The sequence below is a fragment of the Colossoma macropomum genome, unplaced genomic scaffold (assembly GCF_904425465.1).
Source record: "Colossoma macropomum unplaced genomic scaffold, Colossoma_macropomum, whole genome shotgun sequence".
Taxonomy (NCBI): Eukaryota; Metazoa; Chordata; class Actinopteri; order Characiformes; family Serrasalmidae; genus Colossoma; species Colossoma macropomum.
The window spans coordinates 15239204-15261574 of record NW_023494809.1 but is presented as its reverse complement, the minus strand read 5'-3'; the positions used below and the strand labels follow the sequence as shown (position 1 = coordinate 15261574).

The following is a 22371-nucleotide window of genomic DNA, read 5'->3' as shown; positions in this document are numbered from 1 at the left end:
CTCTTCACGCAGGCCTGTGTATCGAATTATTTGCTAAAGAGCTGCCTGATTTGGCTTGTTGAGCGGCTGTATTTGCTTTAATAAGGTGAATGTTTGAGCGAGCCGAGCTGGTTGATAAGCTGTCATGGTCAGCGGTGCTGTTTGCTGAAGGCCCAGCGTCCTGCGTCCATCCGAGTGCCGCAAATGGTGCATGGTGAAAGACGTAGAGGGTTAATTGATCCTGTTTGTGAGACGCAGTGAGAGGAACAGAGCTGAAGAGCTGAAGGGCTGCCGAGTCATTAGCCGCTCAGGGCTGTTTGGTAAATACAGCAGGGTGCCATTATATTAACACCGCTCGGACTGTCTCGGGGAAAAAAAAAGGTTGCCACGGGAACAGGAAGTGTCTCCTGCTAGTGTTTGTTGAGGCACTTTGTTTACGTAAACAGAGGCGCAAAATTGTGAATTGACTGGGAATTGCAGGCTAATTCAGTTCAGTTCAGATGTGTAATTGGCTTTAAAAGGAGCTGAATGTACAGTGTGCACTGTTACAATATCGCTGCTACATTTAAAACTGGAGAGGTAAATTGCAAATGAATTGAGAATAATTGTCTTTTTAGCTTCTTTTGAAGTTCACACTAATCGTTGAAGCAAATAAAGGCAACTGGGAATTGAAATCTATTTGCTTGCACTTTATTCAGATTTTAAATTCAGTCTGAGCTTAAAAATAGAAACAGTTTGCATTCAACATCTTTATATTTTTGCAATGTTTCATCTTTTTTTTGGAAAGCAAATCACACTTTAGCATTTATTAATCTTATTATTACTATTATTGTTATTATTATGTTTAATTTGCACTGCGGTAGGGCTTGGAATCTCACTGGAGGTCCGTTCAAAATGAAGCGGCCTTCTGGAAATCATTTCAGAGCCTGAAGAGGTTCAGCATTAACAGATTCTCGTGTAGCTTTTCACTGCTGCATGTCAGAGCGAATAAAACGCAGAGAGACAAATTGCATGTCAACAAAATGAGCCACATCTGCCAGGAATTAACGTTTTAATTACATATTAGGCTTTAATCTGCATTAGAAACAATGGAAAGTGCCCTGCTGCGCCCTTAATGTTCCGACCCTCCGGAACAGTGCCCGTTCTGGTGCGCTCCGGTGAGGATTTTTATTGGGTTGCTTCTATTTAGGCTTGACTTTGAGTCTGATCTATTATCCTGAATGAAGATTTTGTTATATTGAGAAATTCTGATCAGGTTTTACATTGTAACTTCACATTTAATTTGCTTTCAGCACAAAAAAGGACAAGCTGATTTAGTCCTGTCTGATCACTCAAAGCACCTTTTAATTGTTTTTTTTTTTTAAACCTGAGATGTTCATATTCTCCTAAGTTTCCTGAACGACTCAACCGGCCGCCTCTCTTTAGCGTCCGAGCACTCAGAGACAAGTGCAGCGTAGCGTTTTTGTAAACTGTGTCTAATTCCACTCACATCTGTGTCCAATTGTTGTCTACATCGACATTCTCCGCGAGTAGATTTATTTTTCCTGGGCCACCATGTGGATTCAGCTGACCAGCTTAAGTGGGGATTAGTTATTTTAAAGTTATTTTGATTAAAGCATTGTTTTTGCAAACTACACATGGTTTTCGTGAGCTATAAAATTGGAAAGGAATATGCACCCTATGGCCTATAAAATAAAACTGGAGGCTGGTAAACTGGGAGAATTCTGGAGGAACTGGTGCATTTTTGCAGTTATTGATGCGTTAATCTGATGTTTTTTTTTTAATTCAGTGCAGTTTTGCAATTGTTTAAGGTTGAGATGTAAAATTGAAAGGAATATGCAGTCCATGGACCAGAAAATATACATAAAGTGGGAGATTTCTGTCATATTTCTTTATTTATTGTTGTTTTTATTCACCATTTTTTCACTTAAGTCCAATTTGTTTCAATTGTTGTTTTGATTTGTCCCTTTTTTATTTAAATTCAGTCCAATTTCTGAGTTATGTAAGTTTAAAAATAATATATATATATAGCTATAAAACTGCCATCATTTTTCACTTACATGCAATTTTGCATTTGTTCGATGTTAAAGTTATTAAAACAGTTAAGAATGTGGTGTAAAATTGATATTGATATTGATACGCACTTTATCGCTTACAAAATAAAACCAAGTGTGGATAAGATTTCAGGATAAACTGTTACATTTCTTTAGTTATTGTTTGAATTTGCCATTTTTTCATTGAAATGCAATTTTTGCAAATTGAAATGGTCTGTATGGCCTATAAAGGAAAAGTCCTATAAACTGCAGTTGGACTTAAAAAAAAATCCCTTTAATTTCTTCAGTTATTGCTATTTTTTCAATTAAATGCAAATTTGCATTTGATTAAGGCTGAGTTTATTAAAACTTTGAGAAAATGCAGTAAAATAATAATAAAAAAAAAAAACATGCATCTTTAATATAAACCCAGGGAGGGATAAACAGTACGATTTTGGCATAAATGGTTTCATTTTTCAGTTATTGTTGTTTTAATCTGCATGCTTTTCAAATCAATGCAAATTTGCATATGTTTAGGTTTGAGTTTAGTTAAAAATCACTTTCCATCACTTTCTCTGCTCTTATCCGTGAAGAATCAGTGACACATCTCAATCTCTTCTGTTCTTTTTTTTTATGTTGCTCAGAATGAAAGTGTTTGGCATCAGCATGTGTGTGTGTGTGTGTGTGTGTGTAAACGCAGTTCTGGAAACAAGCAAAGCGAGACAAAAACCCGAGCAAACACTCAAGAGTGACGCGCGCTTGGCTTTTTTGCTGAGACGCTTCTCTTTGTTGTGGAGCTTCAAAGCTGCTCTGTTCAGGTTCAATTCAGACCAACATCAAAGATGCTGAATGCACCTCTTCTTCTTCTTCTCTCCTTTTTTTTAAACAGTAAATATTCAGCCGTGTGGGAGAAGAGCTTGTTTTTGCTGTTTTTTAAGCCCCTCCCCCTCCCTCCCCCCACCTCACCTGGAGAGAATCACCTGCTGGTAGAGAGACAGACGTTTCAGGGTGAAGCCAAAAGCAACACGCTCTCTGCTTCATATGCTCACTAATCTCCATCCACCAGTACTTTATTCTCCTGTTTTCACTCTTCGTATCGCTCCTCATCATCTACGGTCATCAGAGTCACCTTCAGTGTCCTTAACCCTTTAAAGTGCAACTGTAGTCAGTTATTCTCAAAAAGTAGAAATTACATTTATTTTACTGCATAGTTGTGGAATAATTCATAGTAGTTACTGAATAATTCATAGTAGTAACTGAATAATCCATAGTAGATAATGAATAATAAGTATCTAAATTAAAATACTGAATAAAGATAATACACTGATTTCACTTAATTTGAATGTGTACATCATTTTCACTTCAATAAAATGTATTACTTCAGTTTATTTATTTTTGTAACAAGTGTGAATTATTCATTAACTACTACAATTTTTTCAGTATCTACTACGAATTATTCAACATAAGCTATGATGGTTAATTTGGTATCTACTATAAATTATTTGGAAACTAGTGTAAATAATTATTTATCCATTATAAATGATTTTCATATATGTTAAGTATGTTTGTGTATGTGTGTATGCCCTATATATGCTCATGCTGTGATTTTTGAGACTTCTCCCTCTTCGTGGTTTAGCAGTGAACCGTGTGAGGAAGGCAGGTCTGGGCTGTACGTGTATAGGGCAGGTTTTTTTTCTTTTTGGACGGTAAAGGTCATGGCTGGAGCAAGAGTGGACAGCAGAATGTATCTGCCAACTGGAAGAGTAATAGCAGATTTTGTGGAGTCATAGGAAACACATGCAGCTCCATATGTTCACCATTGCACTGTTTCTACTGGACTTTATTATCAGAGATACAGCACTGTACTCTAAAGTGCTCTCTCTCTCTCTCTTCTCTCTCTCTCTCTCTCTCTCTCTCTCTCTCCTGCAGCCTCAGGGCTGATGGTCGTTAGTGCCTGTCAGTGTGAAGGGAGGGAGTGCAGATGAATTTCAGATAGGCATCAATTGCAGATGAAAGATGTGCTGAGGATGCTGCAGGGGGTCACACTCCACTGCTTCTGTTCAACACATCTCTCTCTCTCTCTCTCTCTCTTGCTCTCTCTCTCTCTCCGTCTCTCTCTCTCTCTCTCTCTCTCTTTCGCTCCTTCCTCTCTTTCTCTCTGTCTCTTTTGTATCAGTTTAAGCTTGCTATGGTTTATGTAGTTTATATTTAGATACACTATTGTTGCCAAAACATCACTGAAATAGCCAGTATTCACATTTAGAGATTTCAAATGTCTCAGTTTCAATTACATACTAAACTCACTTAAATAGTGTGTCACTGGCATCGATGTTACGAGTCGCTGTTGATACACTGATACATGTGTATGTTATATTATTACTACATAGATGTTACATTATTATTACATTGTCACGCACATACAGCAGTGAAAAAGCCTCAGGCCATTTGGGAAAGCCTTTTTTTTCTGGGCCAGAAGCATGTAGTTGTTAAAAAAATTACAAACAAATAAACAAATGTGTGTGTGCAAGTATGTTAGCTCTCCTGTAGCATTTACACTTTCCATTTACCAGTACATAGTTTATCTAATTAGTACTTCATTAATTATATCAGGTGATGGAATTGAACTGTGTTCTTCTAACTGTGTTGTTCTTTCCTACATATTCTTAACTTTACTCAACACAACACATTCTGACTACTGTGTTTATGATTATTTGTGTTTATTCTAATATGGTGTTTTTACTGGAAAAACTGAATTACTGCTCAATAAATGGTTTAAAACCATTTTCATGGCATATACTTATGTTACACAAGTGTTACATTGTTACATACATATTAGTTACATTATTGTTACATTGTTGCATATAATTGTTACAGCAATTCCAAGGTGTTAAACATTATATTATTACTATGTTGTTACATAGTAACCATTAGTGTTGCTAGATACATGTTACTTTAGTATTACATATTAATTATATGTAATACATTATTATTACATTGTTACAAATGTTTAGGTTGCATTATTGTTATTTACAAGCTTAGTAGTTATTGACAATTCTCCTACCTATAAGTAGATGCTTTTATGTTTATCAAAGAAAACAAAACTCAGTTCAGTCCAGTTAAACTCAGTAAACTGTAAGAACTAATATTTTTCAATTTAAGACATCCAGATTCCAATTACAAGAAAAGCTATATTTACAGATTATCACAGGTTATACGTAGGAATGGCAGTGCATCTCTCTTGCTTTACTACCCTCTCTTGTAGGGGTATTAGCAGTAGTTACCCCACCCCCCCTTCACCAACTTTGCTCCCCTTGCTCCCCGGCCCCTCCCCTTCCTGCTTACCTTGGCTAAGCCGTGTTTGCATGTTGATTGGTTGAGAGCTAATCCAGTCTGCAGCTGTCCTCCTCCAATGATGAATCACCTTTCCGTCCGTCATTCCGCCTCTGGAAGGAGGAGGCAGAACCTGCAGGAGGAAGCAGAGGGGCCGAAAAAAAAACCTGAAAAAAACCCGCTCACAATGTGTCTCTGTTCGTCCGGCTCGGGCTGCTCCACAATAACAATAATGTTTTCTCAGACAACGGCTATTGTGTGACGGATGGGTCTGGACAGTGACACCAGGCTGGAATAACAAGGACGGACATTGTTTCAGAGGGACTGGCAGGTGGAAAAAAAAGTTTTTGGGGAAAATAGAGGGAAGAAAAGGAAAGAAAGAAGCTGTCTGACTCAGATGGTTGAGCTCCATCCAGTTTCAGGTAAGACAGAGAGAGAGAGAGGGAGAGAGAGAGAGAGAGTGGAGCATCACTGAGATGTAGATGGATATTTAGCAAAAAGTTGAGCTTAAACCACAAGTTCTGTCTGTGCTATAGAAGAACCACTTTGGTTCACTAAAGAATCCTTCAATGGATAGTTCTTTAAAAATGTAAAGAACCTGTTTTGTACGACAAATTTGAGTCTTTTTATAGTTTTAAGAACGTTCACATGATGGAAAGGCCCCAAAGTTTTTTGGGGGGTATAGAGGAGAAATGGCGCTCTGAAGGAGAAACTAAACTTTTTACCAAATTGTTTGTGAAAGGCTTAATTAAAACTTAACTAAGGCTTTTTAAATGTTAATTCTTATTAATAAAATTCACACTGAACTGAATTGAGCGAGAGTTAAATTGTTGTTTTTATTTATGTTCCTTGATCATTTCCAGCTAAAACTTTTCCCTTTAACTGAAACGTAGATTTTGTTAAATCTGTAAAAATTTCAGTCTTAGTATTTCAGTGATGCTTTACTGTATCTAACAGTAAATGCAGTCATACCATTGTATTGCACTGAACTGAGAGAGAGACAGAGCAAGAGAGGAAAAAGAGAAAGACATTAGAGTGAAAGAAAGAGGGATGAGAGAAGGAAATGAGAGCGAGGGGAAAAAGAACAAGAAACATAATGTATACTTTGAGAATTATTTGTCATTAGAATTGAATTGACTGAGAGAGAGAGAGAGAGAGAGAGAAAGAGAGAGAGAGAGAGAGAGAGAGAGACAGAGAAATGAGAAAGAATAAGAAAGAGAATAAGAATCAGATGGAGAATAGGAAAGAAACAGAGAGAAAGAAGAGAGAGAGAAAGAGAGAGATGGAGAGATGGTTCTTTTCTGTCGTTCTGTAATAATGTGCGTATTTGAATGCTGCTTTGCCTCTGTTTATTTAAGACTGTGTCATAGCTGAGCTTTTCATCAGAGCATCAAACCGAAACGTCCTTTACACTCTTAACTTCCCCAGCATTGCGTATTGCCGATTTCTTAGATGCTCTATCTGCTAGAATAAAAGTGCATGCAGTAGACTAATGCAGATTAATAACTTTTAACCTGTAAAATGTGAATGCTTTTGTCAGCTGTGCATTCAGAGCTTTATCTAATGGGCTGATTGCTTTAGAGTTTATTAAAAGTACTGCAAGAACACCTACAAATCAATGTATACTGACAGATATTAATTTTTTTTTCCTAATATAAATATTTTTAGCCTTATCTAATCTGCTTTAACCTTGTTAGTGTCCATTCATTTGCTGTGTATAGTGAACCATGTGGTGGAGCATTCAGACAGTAAACAGAGACACAATTAAAGGGTAAACAGCGCAGCGCCACGCTGAACTGTCTGAGCATGTAGGGAGGTTTATGAAGGCTGCCTGTAAATCAGGAGTGGACATAGAGTACGGTGCTCCACCACAGGAGCTGGTGTTTAATTATTAATGCTTAAAATGAGCTTAAAAAAGTCAATCAATCATCACATGTCTCATTAATTGTTAAATTTGGGTCAAATGTCACCGGCTGTGTCTCAGGGGAACGCCCTCGCTAGTTTACTCCTCAGCCAGGCCACTGCGCTCACGCTCACACTCACGCTCAAGATCACTGTGGTAACGAAACAGTTAAACAAAGTAACACTCGATCTGTGTTGATGCTGTGTTCATTTGTGCTGCTGTTTATTGTAGGACAAATTGCTTTAGATTGTAAAGATGGCTTTTATTGCTGTGATTCATTGCTGTTTTTGTCATATTGTAGCGTGAAAGCAACAGGTGGTGTATGGATTTAATTAATAGTGGTAACAACTAAAGAAAACAGAAACTGGCAAATATTCAATATATGCATAAGTGCTGGACTGTTGCGTTTGCATTTACTGTGGTGATGGAACAATTAATTAAAGGGACTTTTTCAATATTTTTTTAGGTTTTCAATATCTATATTCATGCTGGGTTTGTTGTGGAACAGAATGTTTTAGACTATGAAATTGGCTTATATTGTTATAATTCACTATTAGCTTGATAGCCTTATTTGTGGTTAATTACTGATGGTTTGAAAAATCATCAGGAATAGAAACAGTTAAATATTCATTATGTGTATAAATACTGAATGAATGTGTTTGTGTTCACTGTGGTTAAATAAACAGAATATATATTTAAGCTGTGTTAACTTGTTCACTCTTCCTCCTGTTTATTAAATGCATTGCTCTATAATATTGACTCATATTGCTGTAACTCATCATGGTTTTTGTTATATTGTAGCATGAAAACAAACAGTGTTTTGTGGAATCTATTAATAGTGGCAACTGTGGTGACATAAAACAATAGAATCTGTTAAACAGTCATTATATGCATATGCAGCTGTGTTTTAGTGCTTTGTTCACATGCGCCTGTGTGCTGTAGAAGCCTGTAAAAGGGTTTATATAACTGTAATTAATTATTGCTTACATCAAGTTCAGCAGTTTTATGTGAATTTATGAATGGCGTTAAGATTAAAAAACAAAGCTGTCAAATAGTAATATATATAATATATATAGTAATATATATATACAATATATATTCAATAATAAAATGAATTTAGTTTCACATCAGCTTTCAGATGATCAGCCGGACTCCATGAAGCTGTAAATATCCAGAATGCCTCATATTGTAAATCTTAAGAAGCTTAATTTAAAATAATATTGTAAATGAACTAATTACTATATGCTGGAAAAAGAGATGCAGTATAAATAATAATCAGATTTAAATGTGTATGTCATTTCTACCTGGAAAAAATATGTCAACATACCAAGTAAACTGGATACAGTAACTATGAAAAATAACATTGTTGTTAAAAACGGACATTTTCCATTTTTATTTTTCTCAGTCTCACATTGTGTGAAAATAATCATGTTGAAGGGGCCAATAGAAATGCTCCAAAATGACTTGTAATAAAATCTCTTTAGCATTATCTTACATTCAAAGCCTTTTTTGTCATCTCCTGAGTAGGCAAAGTAACTATTTTGTACAGTATTTTATGAAATGATGGACACATGAATATATGCAGTGAATTCAGTGTTTTTACTGTATGCAGAATCAGATAAAGTATATAAGTGTATGTGCAAGGAGATTTACTAGCTCTCCCCTGACAGTGAATGCGTGTGTGTGCAGGTCTATGGAAATGCAGGATCTAGCCAGTCCGCACAGTCGAGTCAGTGGCAGCAGTGAATCCCCCAACGGCCCCAACCTCGATAACACGCACATCAACAACAATTCCATGACACCAAATGGCACTGAAGGTAAGAACACCTTTTCATTTTATTTTATATCTTTCACTGATACAGGTCACAGTTCACTGTTATATATCAGATTTATTCTTATCTGATTAGACTGTCTAACCTGCTTCTACCTGCTGCGTGACCTTCTCCTCTTTAAATCCTACTCTGATGAGAAATCAGCTGCGAGAAAAGCGTCGTACTTTCCTAGAATGGACTGCTGTTCATAGAGCTGTTCCGTCTGTCTGCATAGACCAATACAGCTTCTATAAGAATGTATACTGATTATGACTACTTTACTCATCAAAGGAGGAATGTTTGTGATAGTTTTCACTCCCTGTCTGCTTTAAATAATCAGAAAAGTGCTCAATAGGCCTGTTATATTTTAATGTAAAGAGACAATTGGGGGAATTAGCATTGGTTTTTATTTTAAAGGGAGACTTAATGTTACATTTCATTATATAGAAAGAATTAACATTACATTTTATTGTATTGGGACAACTGATGTTACATTCTTGTATAAAGACAATTAACATACATACATTTAATTATGTGGACCTATCATATGGACAAATGATTTTACATTTTATTGTATAGAGACAAACTTGCATTATATAGAAAGAATTAACATTACATTTTATTGTATGGGGACAAGTAATGTTACATTTCATTATATAGAAACAACATTGCATTGTACTCAATGTTAATGTTACATTTGTAACAGTATGTTACAAATTATAATTAATTTTATAGGTTGTTATATAGAAATAATCAATGTTACAATTAGTTACATAGAGACAATTAACATTGTCTTGTATAGGGACATTTAATATAACATATTATATAGAAACAATTAGCATTACATTTAATTGTATGTGGACAATTAATGTTACATTTCATTATATAGAAACAATAAACATAGCACTGTATAAAAACAGTAAATGGTAGATTCCATTACACAGGGACTATTAACGTTACATTTGAATATAAATAGACAATGAATGTTACATTTCATTGCATAGAGAGAATTAATGTTCAGTCTCCGTTCTTGTGCCTAAAGTGAAATGTGCTGTATTTGAAGTAAAACTGTGAGTTTGGAATGACGTTTTGGAATCTGCCGCATTTCTGCGAGTGCTCGCGTTTCACTCCTGCTGGGAATCGTAATCTTTTCTTAAGTAAGCTCAGTTTACATAATGTAATGTTGCGTGTGGTTTTGTTGCGTTTGTGCAGTGATAAGCCCCCCGGCGGTGGTGGGGGAGAGGGGGAGGGGGTGTTGGTGGGGTAGACTGTGATGTGCCACTTTTTTCTCTCTTTAGGTGATAACATCACTATGCTTACCACAGCTGACTGGTTGTTAAGTTCTAGTTCACAGTCTGCTGCAGGTTTGTGCAGTTCTGGTTGAAAACAATGAAAGGACAATAATTGGTGTTATTATTAATGGAAAGAAACTTTTTATCCATTTAGTTCCACAGTCTGGAATTTGGAATGCTGTAACAGTGACTGCAATTGGACTCGATTTCATTTTGAAATATAAACGCTGCTTCAACTATTGTGCCTTTCATTAGGATTGTGTTTGTGTTGTGTTTGGTTTTAAAGCATGGTTTGAGGCTCTGAGAAGTGAATGAATGGTGAAATCTCATCAGCAGTTTACACTGTAAAAAATGAAATATGATGAATTTTTCTCAACCTTCTGCATAGTTTTTTTTTTTTCATAGTTTTCATGTTTACATTTGTTTAGTGCTGCATCTAAGTTACTGCCCAAAATACAGTTTAGGTTGAGCTTACTCAGTAAAAACTTTTTGAGTTAAGTTGACCTTAAACTGTTTTTATTGACCTAATTCAGACTAGACTACTTAAAGTTCCAGGAAACACGGTGTAGAATATTAAAAATGTTTGTGTTGTTGGGTAATTTACCAGAGGTTAAGTGAACTTAGAAAGAAATAGCTGAAGTAAAAACGTTAAAATAAATTTACATGTTAATCAATACATGGGGAGGTCACTCTCTTCGCTATGATACTAAAACTAAATGTTATACTAAGCATCCAGCAAACTTAGAATAAAAATACTAGAAATAAAATGAAGCACAACTTAAAATCCATGTATTAGGCCTATCTGAGAACTCTATGGGAGTGGCCTAATATTCTAATAGGCATGCCTGATTCCCAGCCTGCTACAGCACTGAGGTAGATCTAAACACAACAGCGCAAGTGAAACTATCTACATATACAGGTGGTGTTGTAGACCCCACTGTGTCCACTCACTAAAATCATTATCCCACTTTTATCTCGAGACGTCTTAAAGAAAATTGTTATTTATTTCACTGCTGGATGACAGACGGACAGATGAGGTAGCTGGATAGATCCGTTATGCTTGCTAGGTTAGCTTTGACTTGATGGTTAGCTTTCAATCTGTACATTTCTCTGATGTGAACAGACAGAAAGAGGCCAGAAAGCGGCTGGTGTGGGTGGGATAACTCACCTCATCCTTGTGATCGGTGAGGGTACTGCTTATGTAAGCACTACCCGAGACCCAAGATTAGGACCACCCAATTTACACAGAAAGAAGAGAATGTTGACGAAATCTATTAGCCATTTAGTTAGCATTGGAAAGTTATTCACATGACATGTTTTGTATATGCATATAGTGCGTAACCTATTTAGAAAAAAAACATTGGGCTTTTTTTTAACTGGTGGAGGAACTGAGTAAAAATCTGAAAACAGATGTATGTGAGTTCAGTGTACAAGAAGGCAACCACATTCACTGTTTTAAAGCCCCAGGCTTATTACATACTAAGGCTTATTGTTCAGTAACTACAGGGACGTCAATGCAAACTGGCTCACTTAATATGTAATTTGTAGACTCAGACGCAGTACTAAATAATGTAAGTTAGGAGAACTTTTGACTTCAGAAAATATAAAAGAACTTGCAGAAATTTGACTGTAAAATCTTAAGTTGACTAGACTTAAAAGAAATAAAACGTAAATTTTTTACAGTGTATTTTGTTTTACCCCCCCAACCATTTACGGTCTTTTCTGGTATGCAGCTAGCCTTTAGTGTGCTAGTTTGTGCATGCAGCCGTACCACTATTTTCCCTTTTTTACCCAAAACGGGGAAAATGCTGGCGTGTGTGTATGTGTGACACGTGTTTGAATCATGTTAGACACGAATAAGCCCGAGGCTGAATCCACCATGAGGGATTTCACTGGGCATGACTTTATGCCCACATGGTGAATTTCTGTTTTCATAAAAGAGCCAATATCTCTCTCTCTGTGTTTCCCTTTCTCTCTCTCTCTCTCTCTCTCTCTCTCTCTCTCTCTTTCTTTCTCTCCCTGTTTCTTAACTCTTCCCTCTCTCTCTTTCTTTATTCTCTCTCTCTCTCTCTCTCTCTCTCTCTCCCCCTGTGAAATCTCAGAGCAGTCAGGTCAAACTCATAACTATTTTATACACACTCCATCGCCTTGACAACTCAATTACACATGCTCACACACACTCACACACACACTCACACACACACACACACACACACACACACACACACACACACACACACACTCTGCTCTTTAAGATACATAATGATCCATGGTAAAGAACACAACAGCAGACACATCACAGACATTAACTGATACATGACACGTCATCTAGAACTGATCAATCAACCACAAGCTGATCAATAATAAATCAATTAACAGCTGAATTAATACCTTCAACTGGTAAAGCAGATTAAATCAATTTAGTGGTAAATCAGTGGCTTCATAATAGATATTATAAAATACTGATAAACAGTAACTCTACCATGATTTGATAAATCAGTTATTTAAAAATGACCTGATAAATCAGTACCTTCAGAATGATCTTACAAATCAATAACTTTATGATGAGCTGCTAAATCTATCATTTGATCTGGTAAATGATAGATGAACTTGAACTAATAAACCAACGAGCTGGTAAATGTTCAACATGGACAAATAATCAGTGAGCAGATAAATAAATAATTGATCAGGGTGGATCAACCTGAACTGGGTGCTTACAGTGATTTGACATTGATTAATTAAAATGTTCGTAGCAGCTGAATGGCAGCCCCTAACTAGCTGATTAAGCTGATCAGCTTCAGCTGCCAAATCAATTAACTGATGATGATTTGGTACTAATTGATTAATATGTTTCAGCTGAGTGAATCATCATTAAATTAACAGTATCTGCTGCTTTAATCGGCTCATTATTTAGTACCTACTGTATAACTACTGTGTAAGACAGGTATGTATGTGAGTCCTTAGAGTTTAAGGGTTAATCTTTAGATGTTAAAGGTATAAATGTTTATATTATGCTAAAGCTTGTAAACTCATGCATATGATGTTTTTGTGTGTTTCATGTTGCTTCGTTGCCTCAAACTGGGTTTTTAAGCACATTCAGAAACAGACACTGCGTGAGTGGATGTGGTATGATAGTGATGTGTCTTTCTCTTTCTCTCTCTTTCTCTCTCTCTCTCTCTCTCTCTCTCTCTCTAATAATCCTGCCTTCTCTTTTGCTTTCCAGTTAAAACAGAGCCAATGAGCAGCAGTGACATCACCACCTCTGTAGCAGACGGCTCGTTAGACAGCTTCTCAGGATCAGGTATGTATTGTCTCATTGGTATTATATATCTGCAAGAACCTACAGAAGTTGTATTATAGTATCTTTTTGTAATAATAATATGTCCTATATATATATGTTGTATGTGTAACATATAAAAGTGCAAGGGTAGCCCTGTTTCTCTGGTTTTAGTACAACTTTAGGACATTTCTGTCTTAAAAAGAACAGAAACAAACATACACAAACACGTTGATGCTATTAGTGGGAGATGAGTCCAGAAATGACTGTCTGATAACAGGAGGATAACCAGGAAGTGCACAAAAGAGTGCCATCGAAGCTTAGTCACCATGGCAACGAAATCTCCCTTCTGACCCCGAGCTTTAGGCTTTTACCTCATTGTCCCTCAACCTATCCTCCAGCCCCTCAGATCCCCCAAACACTTTCTTTATCAGCAAACTCCATTAGAATCATCCAATCAAATCACTTGCATTTCTAAAGATATAAAAGGTAAAATGTAACAAAAATGTAACAAGCAGTTTAAAGAAATACTACCATATCATTATTAAAGATAGATACACACAAAAATATGTACTATATATTTATATATATATTACATATTTTGTGTATGCTTATGTTGCATATTTAATTCAACTACACATCTTTATGAAAATAAAACATGGTTTCACACCGTATTCTGAACTGAATACCTGTTTTGAATGGACGACTATTCTAAGGCAGCTTTTGAGCCACAGAAATAGCTTTAGTTTCTGAACGCTTCTACACTCTGAACGGTATTAGTTTCAGACTTAAGCAAACATGTTTAGATAAGTGTTAGTGACTCCTCACATCGCTTACTAAGCAAATGTGTGTGCTCACTGCGGAGTATAGCATTGCTGCTAATTTGTCTTATTTCCCTATACCCATTTGACTAAGTATTTGATACCTTAATGTTAGACGCACATAAATCATAGCTGTGACTTCTGTCTCAGACAATATTAATGAAATTTAGTAATGTTAGAGCTCTGCACACTCTGGGGAGGACTTCGTAGCGGTGGCAGGTGCTGAGGTGAGGGGGGGAAAGTGCTCAGTGTTAATAAAGGGGCTAATAGCGTATAGTTTCATACAGTCTCCACCACTTGCCCTGAACTTTACTCCAACACAGAGAAGCATCAGAAAACACACAAACAGGCTTAGCATCAGACCTGCGTTTGGATTCAATCATCATAATTAAATGATTAATTTACATAGACATATGCTAACTAATGTTGCTAATCTGCTAACATCCGCAGAAAAAAGTAAATCAATAAAAAGTAATAATAATAATAATAATAATAATAATAATAATAATAATAATAATACACGGCATATTACACATATTATACACATTAAACATTATTATCACATAAGGATGCTTACGTATATAATACACACACACACACACACACACACACACACACACATATATATATATATATATATATATATATATATATATACATATATATATACATACATACATGTGTATAATGCATATGGGCATGTTACTATTACAAATATGTACTAACGTAGTACATAATCAAACATGTCACTGATTCAATGCGAAGACCCTTGAAGCCACTACTGACTACTGCTGTGAGTTTGTCTTTGGTGGGTTGTGGGGGATGGGGGGGGTCCAAAGCTGTCTTTGCAGTCTTAATAAAGTGTTTTATGTAGTCAGCAGAAAATGTCATGCATTACACTTGATTATTTTTCCTCATTATGGCTTAACCTGGAATAAGGTTAGTGAAATAAATGGAGTAACGCAGTATAATTACTGTTTCTGTGGATTCCAGCAGTTCTGTTGGCAAAAAACAATATTTATCTTATTTTTTAATGCTTAAATATGTGCTTGCCTCTTTTCTTTTTAACTCTGTGCAGCCATTGGAAGCAGTGGCTTCAGCCCAAGACAAACGCACCAGTTCTCTCCGCAGATTTACCCTTCCAAGTAAGGCTACTTTTATTTTTCTTTAAAAAATAAGCAGCATCCAGCTTCATTTTGGCCTTTAATTAGATCCTGCTGCCAGATCTGCTGCTCTTGTTTTCACTGATGTCTGCAGCTTGCATACCCTGAAATCTGTTGTAATTATTATCTTGCAAAAATTTCCTGTGTGATTTATTATTCTTTCATGTTGTGTATCAGCCAGAGGATCCTTTTTTCTGCCTCTTCATGACATTAGCGTTTATGATCAAGTAACAGAATCACGAAGAATTTGTCAGGAGGCAAACGTGACATTAGAGGCTTTTGAATAAAAGTATGTTCTTCGCTTTCTGTTCTGTGTTTTTCTCCCTAACAGCAGAACGTATCCTCATATTCTTCCGACTCCTTCGTCTCAGAACATGGCTGCGTACGGTCAGACGCAGTACACCACAGGAATGCAGCAGGCCGCAGCCTACGCCACTTACCCTCAGCCAGGCCAGCACTACGGCATCCCAGCCTACGGTAACTATACCAGCCTCTCTCCAGGTTCTTCTCTGTTATTCTGTGCTCTATAAACCGGGTTTGGCTTTGCTTCATACTTAAACACAACCAGAATTAGCAACAGGTCATTAGAGCACTCTCAGATACCAGTACTTTACGTTATAACTTTAAAATAGAACCTTAAAACATCTACATAAAGAACATTTCTGAATTTGCTTTTCATATATAACATCTAATACCTTAAATTCCCAGACTGGCCTGAACATTACAGGGGTTAAAGAGACATCAGTTTACTGCAATACCATTTAATCTATGAAACTACCTTGACCAAATTTATTAAACAATATATCACTCAGAGCTCCTAGTTTAATGCCCTAAACTTTATTGTTTAGTTATTAATCTTAAGACTGATTATTTGGTTTCTACTATGAATTAATATGTAACCACTATGAATTACAGAGTAATACTTTGAATAATTTAATGTCTACTATAAGTTATTCAGTATGTTTTATAAATTGTTCAGTAACCACTATGAATTATTCAGTAACTACTATGAATTATTCTTTGTCTACTATGAATTCTTCAGCATCTACTATGAATTATTGAGTAATGACTATGAAGTTTTCAGTGTGAACTATAAGTTACTCGGTATCTACTATGAATTTTTGAGAAAAGACAATGAATTTTTCAGTATCTACTATGAATTATTCTGGACCTACTATGACTTATTCAGTTATCACTACAAATTAAGCAGTATCTACTATGAATTCTTAAGTAACCACTATGAAGTGTTCAGTATCTACTATGAATTATTCAGTACATACAATGAATTATTAAGAAACCACAATTATTTTTTCCAGCATCCACTATGAATTGTTCAGTACCTATTATGAATTGTTCAGGATTTACTATGAATTATTCAGTTACTACTATAAACTAATGTGTATGTTCTGTAGTGTGGACCCCCATATAGACCCTTACAGTTTAAGGGGTTAATAAAATACCCGTCCAAAAAATAATCTCAGTGTTAAACATGAAAGAAAGCAGAACCTCAAACTGGAAGTCAGTGAGATGAAGCTCGGCGAGTTTGGGATTTGTTTTCCTGTTTCTAATTTGCATAGTTTTATGATCACTCATCATAATTTGACAGAGTGTTTCGCTTCTCCAGCATCGTGTTTGTTGGAACGCAATCAGCTTCCGACTGCCTGTTTTATTCACATAACTCAAGACTTGACTATATGACAGCAGTATATTTGTAGAAATCTTTATTTGTGTTGGAAGTGATGAATGAGTGACATTAAAATGAAATAATACTGTGCAGTCTAAACCTCTAGTGGTTGGAGTAAAAAGTACACCTGAAACTATGCACTGGAATTCCTCAAAATATGGTGTATATTGTGTTCTGATGTGCAAATGCACTTCAAATTAAAACAGTGATGTTTGTACACAGTGCTAATTATGCTGTGCGGCAGATTTGCAATCATTCAGATAAGGTTCATGTTTACTTTAGGAAATCATAGTGTTTTTCCCTCTAACACTGGGACTCTGCTGACCTTTTGTTTTTGACCGGCCAGCTCATGAGCTTTTCTTTTGTGCGAGTTAGACCGAGGGCCAAAGATTAGACAAAAGGATACCAAAACAAAAACAGTTTACACAGCCACTGAAAGAACAGAACACACGCTGAAAAAGTTCTCTTGTTTGTTCTTGGGATTGTGCGTACTTAAAAAGCGCTGAAAGAATGCTGAGAGATAATGCGGTTTAGAGCCAAACAATCTGAAATATGCTCAGGAGTTCAAAAGTTTGAGTGGGTGCAAATCGTAAACCTGCAGCAGGCCTGATTCAATCTAATCACAGAAATGTTCCGGCTCAACTAAGACCAAAAATGTGTGGAAGTCTTTATAGCAACATATACAGCAAAGCGTTTGATAGCAATAACTCAGTTAACCCTTAGAAGTACACTATTTAAATGTAATAACATAATTGTTTACATAGTTAATTATGTAATGAACACTGTTCATAAGTTCATAAAATACAATAATAATAAAATATCTGCTTTTCTACTTACAAACACAAATGTAGTGTTGAAACTGCACTTTCCACACAATGTATCCACTTCTTTTAACAAGCTATAAAATAAATCACATACAGTGCTGCGCAGAAGTCTAAGTTCACCCTCCATTTATCTAATTTCCAATCAAAATGGCCTTTAGGTACAAATAATTCATCATTCAAGAGATAGTAGGACTCCTAACAACCATGCAAGACTGGGTAGACCACCAAAACTGTCCCCCCTCAGATAGACAGTACTTTCATTTTACAGGAGAAAATCAAGCTTCACTCTTGCTTCAGATCTGAAAAAACCCACAGGTGTTTCTGTCCATCCTCCCACTGTGAGAAAACAATTCAACACTATGTCTGAAAGGATGTGTAGCTGTCAAGAAGCTCTTACTGAGAAAAGGAAACAGACAAATCAAACAAAGAAGCTACTGCTGTTCTCAGAACACTGGACAGACCACCCCCGAGTCCAGACCTTGACATCACTGAAAGTGTTTGGGATTACTTTGATTGTGAGAAGCAGAAATTCTTTTCTTCTTCTATGTAATTTTCTGATAAACTATAAAATGTAAATTGCAAATTTACAGTATTTATTTTGCAGTAAAATACTGGTGTGTTATTTTACAGGATCATACCGTAAAATTTAGGAGTGGGAGCATTTAGAGCAGTGCATTGGTTTACAGTAACATAACAAACAACAAAGGCAGGGTTTCTAGTAAAGTACTGTAAATTATAAAATACCATAAAATATTTACCTTGAATATACAGTACTTACAGTAAATTACTGTACATTTTACACTGTTTTTACAGTGTATGTTTTCTGCTCTTTTTCTTGATATTGAAAAATGAATATTTGTACTTAATGGCTGTGAAATAAATGAAGGGTGGTCTCTGACTTTTGCACAGTCGTGTAAGACTTCAGCATGTTTCTCCTGTAACTGTGACTTCTATGGGTTTCTAAGCCTCTAGCCTGTTTCTCCACTCGCTTCACCATTAGCTTAAACCACTGCCCTGCGATTAGACCGGCTGTTGCGTGTTGTTGTTGTTGTTTGATGTGAAGGAAGTGGCTCTGAGGACTGTGCATCATGGCTATGGTGTCACTAACTGATTTAGGTCCATTGTGGGCAGGCATCAAGACAGAAAGCGGGCTGAGCCAATCCCAATCTCCAGGCCAGAGCAGCTTCCTCAGCTACAGCTCCAGCTTCTCCACACCACAGACGGGACAGGCACCCTACAGTTACCAAATGCAAGGTACAGATCTTCTTATTCCTCTCCTCTTCCTTTAAATCTTCTTCTGGCTTCTCAACTGCTTTATGAGACTATGAAGTATAGACCAATCATACATTCAGGACAGCTGTATTCTTCGTTGTAAACTTCAATATATTTAATTTCAGTTATGTTTCCATTTACATAGCACAAAATACATAGCTTTCAAGAAATGTGAATGCAGAGATGACCAGTGGCCAATGGAGACTCCGAAAACTCTTTAGGAACCTCTGAGAGGAACTAGGACCTAAAAGGTGAACTGGTCCTCCTCTAGGATATCCTGGATTGTACAATTAGTATAAATTAGGATAACAAAGATATAACGGTAAACAGAGGCACTCAGTTTAGAGATGAAATAAAGAAATGACTAATGCTAGAAAGTCTTCTTCTTCTTCTTCTTCTTCATGCTGTGGTTTCTCTCTGGGCCCCTTCAAAGATGGCAGACAATTAATGGCAGCCGCATACTGATCCAGAACGTCTCTGAACATATGGCACTGTCTTTTTTTCCTTGGGTTTTCAGAGAAATCAACACAGATGGAAAAATAGCTGCATTTTACAATTTAAGGAAAGACCAGTCTTTTCTCCACGGCTTGGCTCAGTGCTCGGCCATGGATGTTCTTAAGTGTGTTTGTTTAAGAGGGAACACCAGCTCTCACTCCTTCAGGGATCTGAGAGAAGATCAGGCAGCCTGCCTGCCACCCATTGTTTTTGTTAGGGACTTTATTCCTCTCCCTCTCCCTCCCTTTCTCTCTCTCTCTCTCTCTCTCTCTCTCTCTCTCTCTCTCTCTCTCTCTCTTTCTGCCTGCAGCATTTTCCTGCTAGACTCACAGACACAGTCAGCGACAGTGCTGAGGCTGTTCAACCCCAAATAATGTGTGACAGTAGAAACATCTCCACATGTTTTTGAAAACTCTCCAGAGCATCTCACAATAAATAATGTTGCGCAGTGGCAAATGTGGCCCATGGACGCTCCTTCTCTTCTTCACCGCTTCGCTAAATAGACTCTACTGCTGGCCACCCCTGCCAATGGAAGGGGTTAAACCGGCCGTTAATCCTCACACAAGGCACCAAATCATTCAAACAATCTGGATCTACATGAGCTATGATCATTTTAAATACAAAAAATGTGGGGGTGCAAAATCTTTTCATCCTGGAAGCCCAAAATGTATTGGTTTTGGTAGGCCAAAGGCCAGAAATACAAAACAGTATATATATAAAAACGTAGGTAGACTTCAAGTTTTTAGAATTGTATTTTATATATTTTACTAAAATAGTTAAAAAATACCATTTTAAAAGGCAGTTAAGAAGCTAATGTCCTCCCAGGCCATCTTTAGCCTATGAGCTACAATTCTGGCAGCCTTGATGTACAGTATAGTGATGTTCCTAAAGAAATATACAAATAAACAAATAAACGGCTCACAAAGGTTGACATGCTGCAGATTCTTCTTCGTCTCACTGCCCGTCTGATCCATGTTATTTATTTTGACAGTAAATTTATTCTAACACATGTCTAATGAGCTCATGCACCACATGCAAATGAAAAGAGCTATGTTTTTATCCTAAGGATTTTTTTTTATTAAAAACATTTGAATGATTCTAAAGGTTTGTTGATATCAGCTATGGAAACAGAAATTGTCCATAATATTTTATGAATGTTGACAAAACTGTTCAAGTTTAGCAGAAAAATGTTGGTATAGCGAGAACCAAGAGGACTCACTACCAAGAGGAAGAATTGAATTGCTTGTATCTTGGCAACCTGTACTTTTCCCAAGGACTGGTTTAAAATCACATTACATCCAGAGCGCATAGTTTTGTGTTAAAAATTATTTTAGAACATTATTCAGTTTTACCGTGTTTATTTGCAAAGTGTAACAGCCTTTACTCTCAACTACAGCGTTCTGTGCTGTTAGTGGCTTGGTCAGTGTTACTGTGGGTCTGTCTGACTGCTGCTTGGCGCCTGACAGGCTCACAAACACACAGACACACCGATAAACACATTAGCCGCTGGCTGCAGGGACAGGAGACAGATGACCATTAACCAGCCCGACCGGTCAGCTTCGTTTAGCTCTCAGCTATTTGTATCGATCAGGCAGACCAACACAAGGAAAATGAGTGTCCAGTTCTGGTCTTCAAAAGGAGTTTGATTATTTTTCTGAAAAAACAAAAAACAACAAAAAATCAATAACACAATAAACGGGTAATATATTATATAGTTAATTACATTTATCTATTATTAAATTAGCTTTTTGGACAGGTTAAAGTTTTCAGGCTAGAACCACGAAACTTTCGCAGGATTATAGATTGTATACGGAATAGTGTGCTTGTGCTTTTGGGACAGATCGCATGTCCGTTTTTCGAACAGCACTTGTTCAAATACTTATTATACATGAAAAAAAAAATCATCCACTTGTGATACCATAGCGACAGCCCGGCAACACCTTAGCAACCACCTGGGATACCATAGCAAAGGCCTAGCAATACCTTAGCAACCTCCTGGGATACAATAGCAGGGGCCTAGCAATACCTTAGCAACCACTTGAAATGCCATAGCAATGGCCTGGCAACAACTTAGCAACCATTTGGGATAAAATGGCAATGGCCTGGCAACACCTTAACAACCATTTGGGATACCATAGCAATGGCCTCAATACCTTAGCAACTACCTAGAATACCATAGCAATGGCCAAATAACACCTTAGCAACCACATAGGATACCATAGCAATGGCCTAGCAACACCTTAGCAACCACCTGTGATACCATAGCAACAGCCTAGTAAGACCTTAGCAACCATCTGGAACAACATGGCAGTGGCTTAGCAGCACCTTAGCAATGACTTGGGATTCCATAGCAACAGCTTTATCAAGCCAACTTAAAGTTCACTCATGAGCGTTCCCCTTACATCTAGTACGGACAGATTTACATCTGCACTCAAACAAAAAATAACAAAAACAGTGAAATCTATGTAGGAGAAAAGTCCTGAACAC

The 22371-nt window shown here is 36.8% G+C and overlaps 1 protein-coding gene across 5 annotated transcripts in view; it reads left to right on the top strand.

Annotated features, from left to right (window-relative positions):
- eya1 (EYA transcriptional coactivator and phosphatase 1) overlaps positions 1-22371 on the top strand; it is a 62272-nt gene that overhangs the window by 2537 nt on the left and 37364 nt on the right. The window contains exons 1-7 of one of the 5 annotated variants that reach the window (XM_036558504.1): positions 5526-5764; positions 8935-9062; positions 10355-10420; positions 13572-13649; positions 15525-15591; positions 15941-16086; positions 19234-19371. In XM_036558504.1, coding sequence (XP_036414397.1) covers positions 8939-9062; positions 10355-10420; positions 13572-13649; positions 15525-15591; positions 15941-16086; positions 19234-19371 — 619 coding nt within the window. In that variant the 5' untranslated portion in view covers positions 5526-5764; positions 8935-8938. Of the gene's footprint in view, positions 1-5525; positions 5765-8934; positions 9063-10354; positions 10421-13571; positions 13650-15524; positions 15592-15940; positions 16087-19233; positions 19372-22371 lie in introns of those variants that run through there. The other 4 variants (XM_036558505.1, XM_036558503.1, XM_036558507.1 and 1 more) reach the window with 4 other exon arrangements.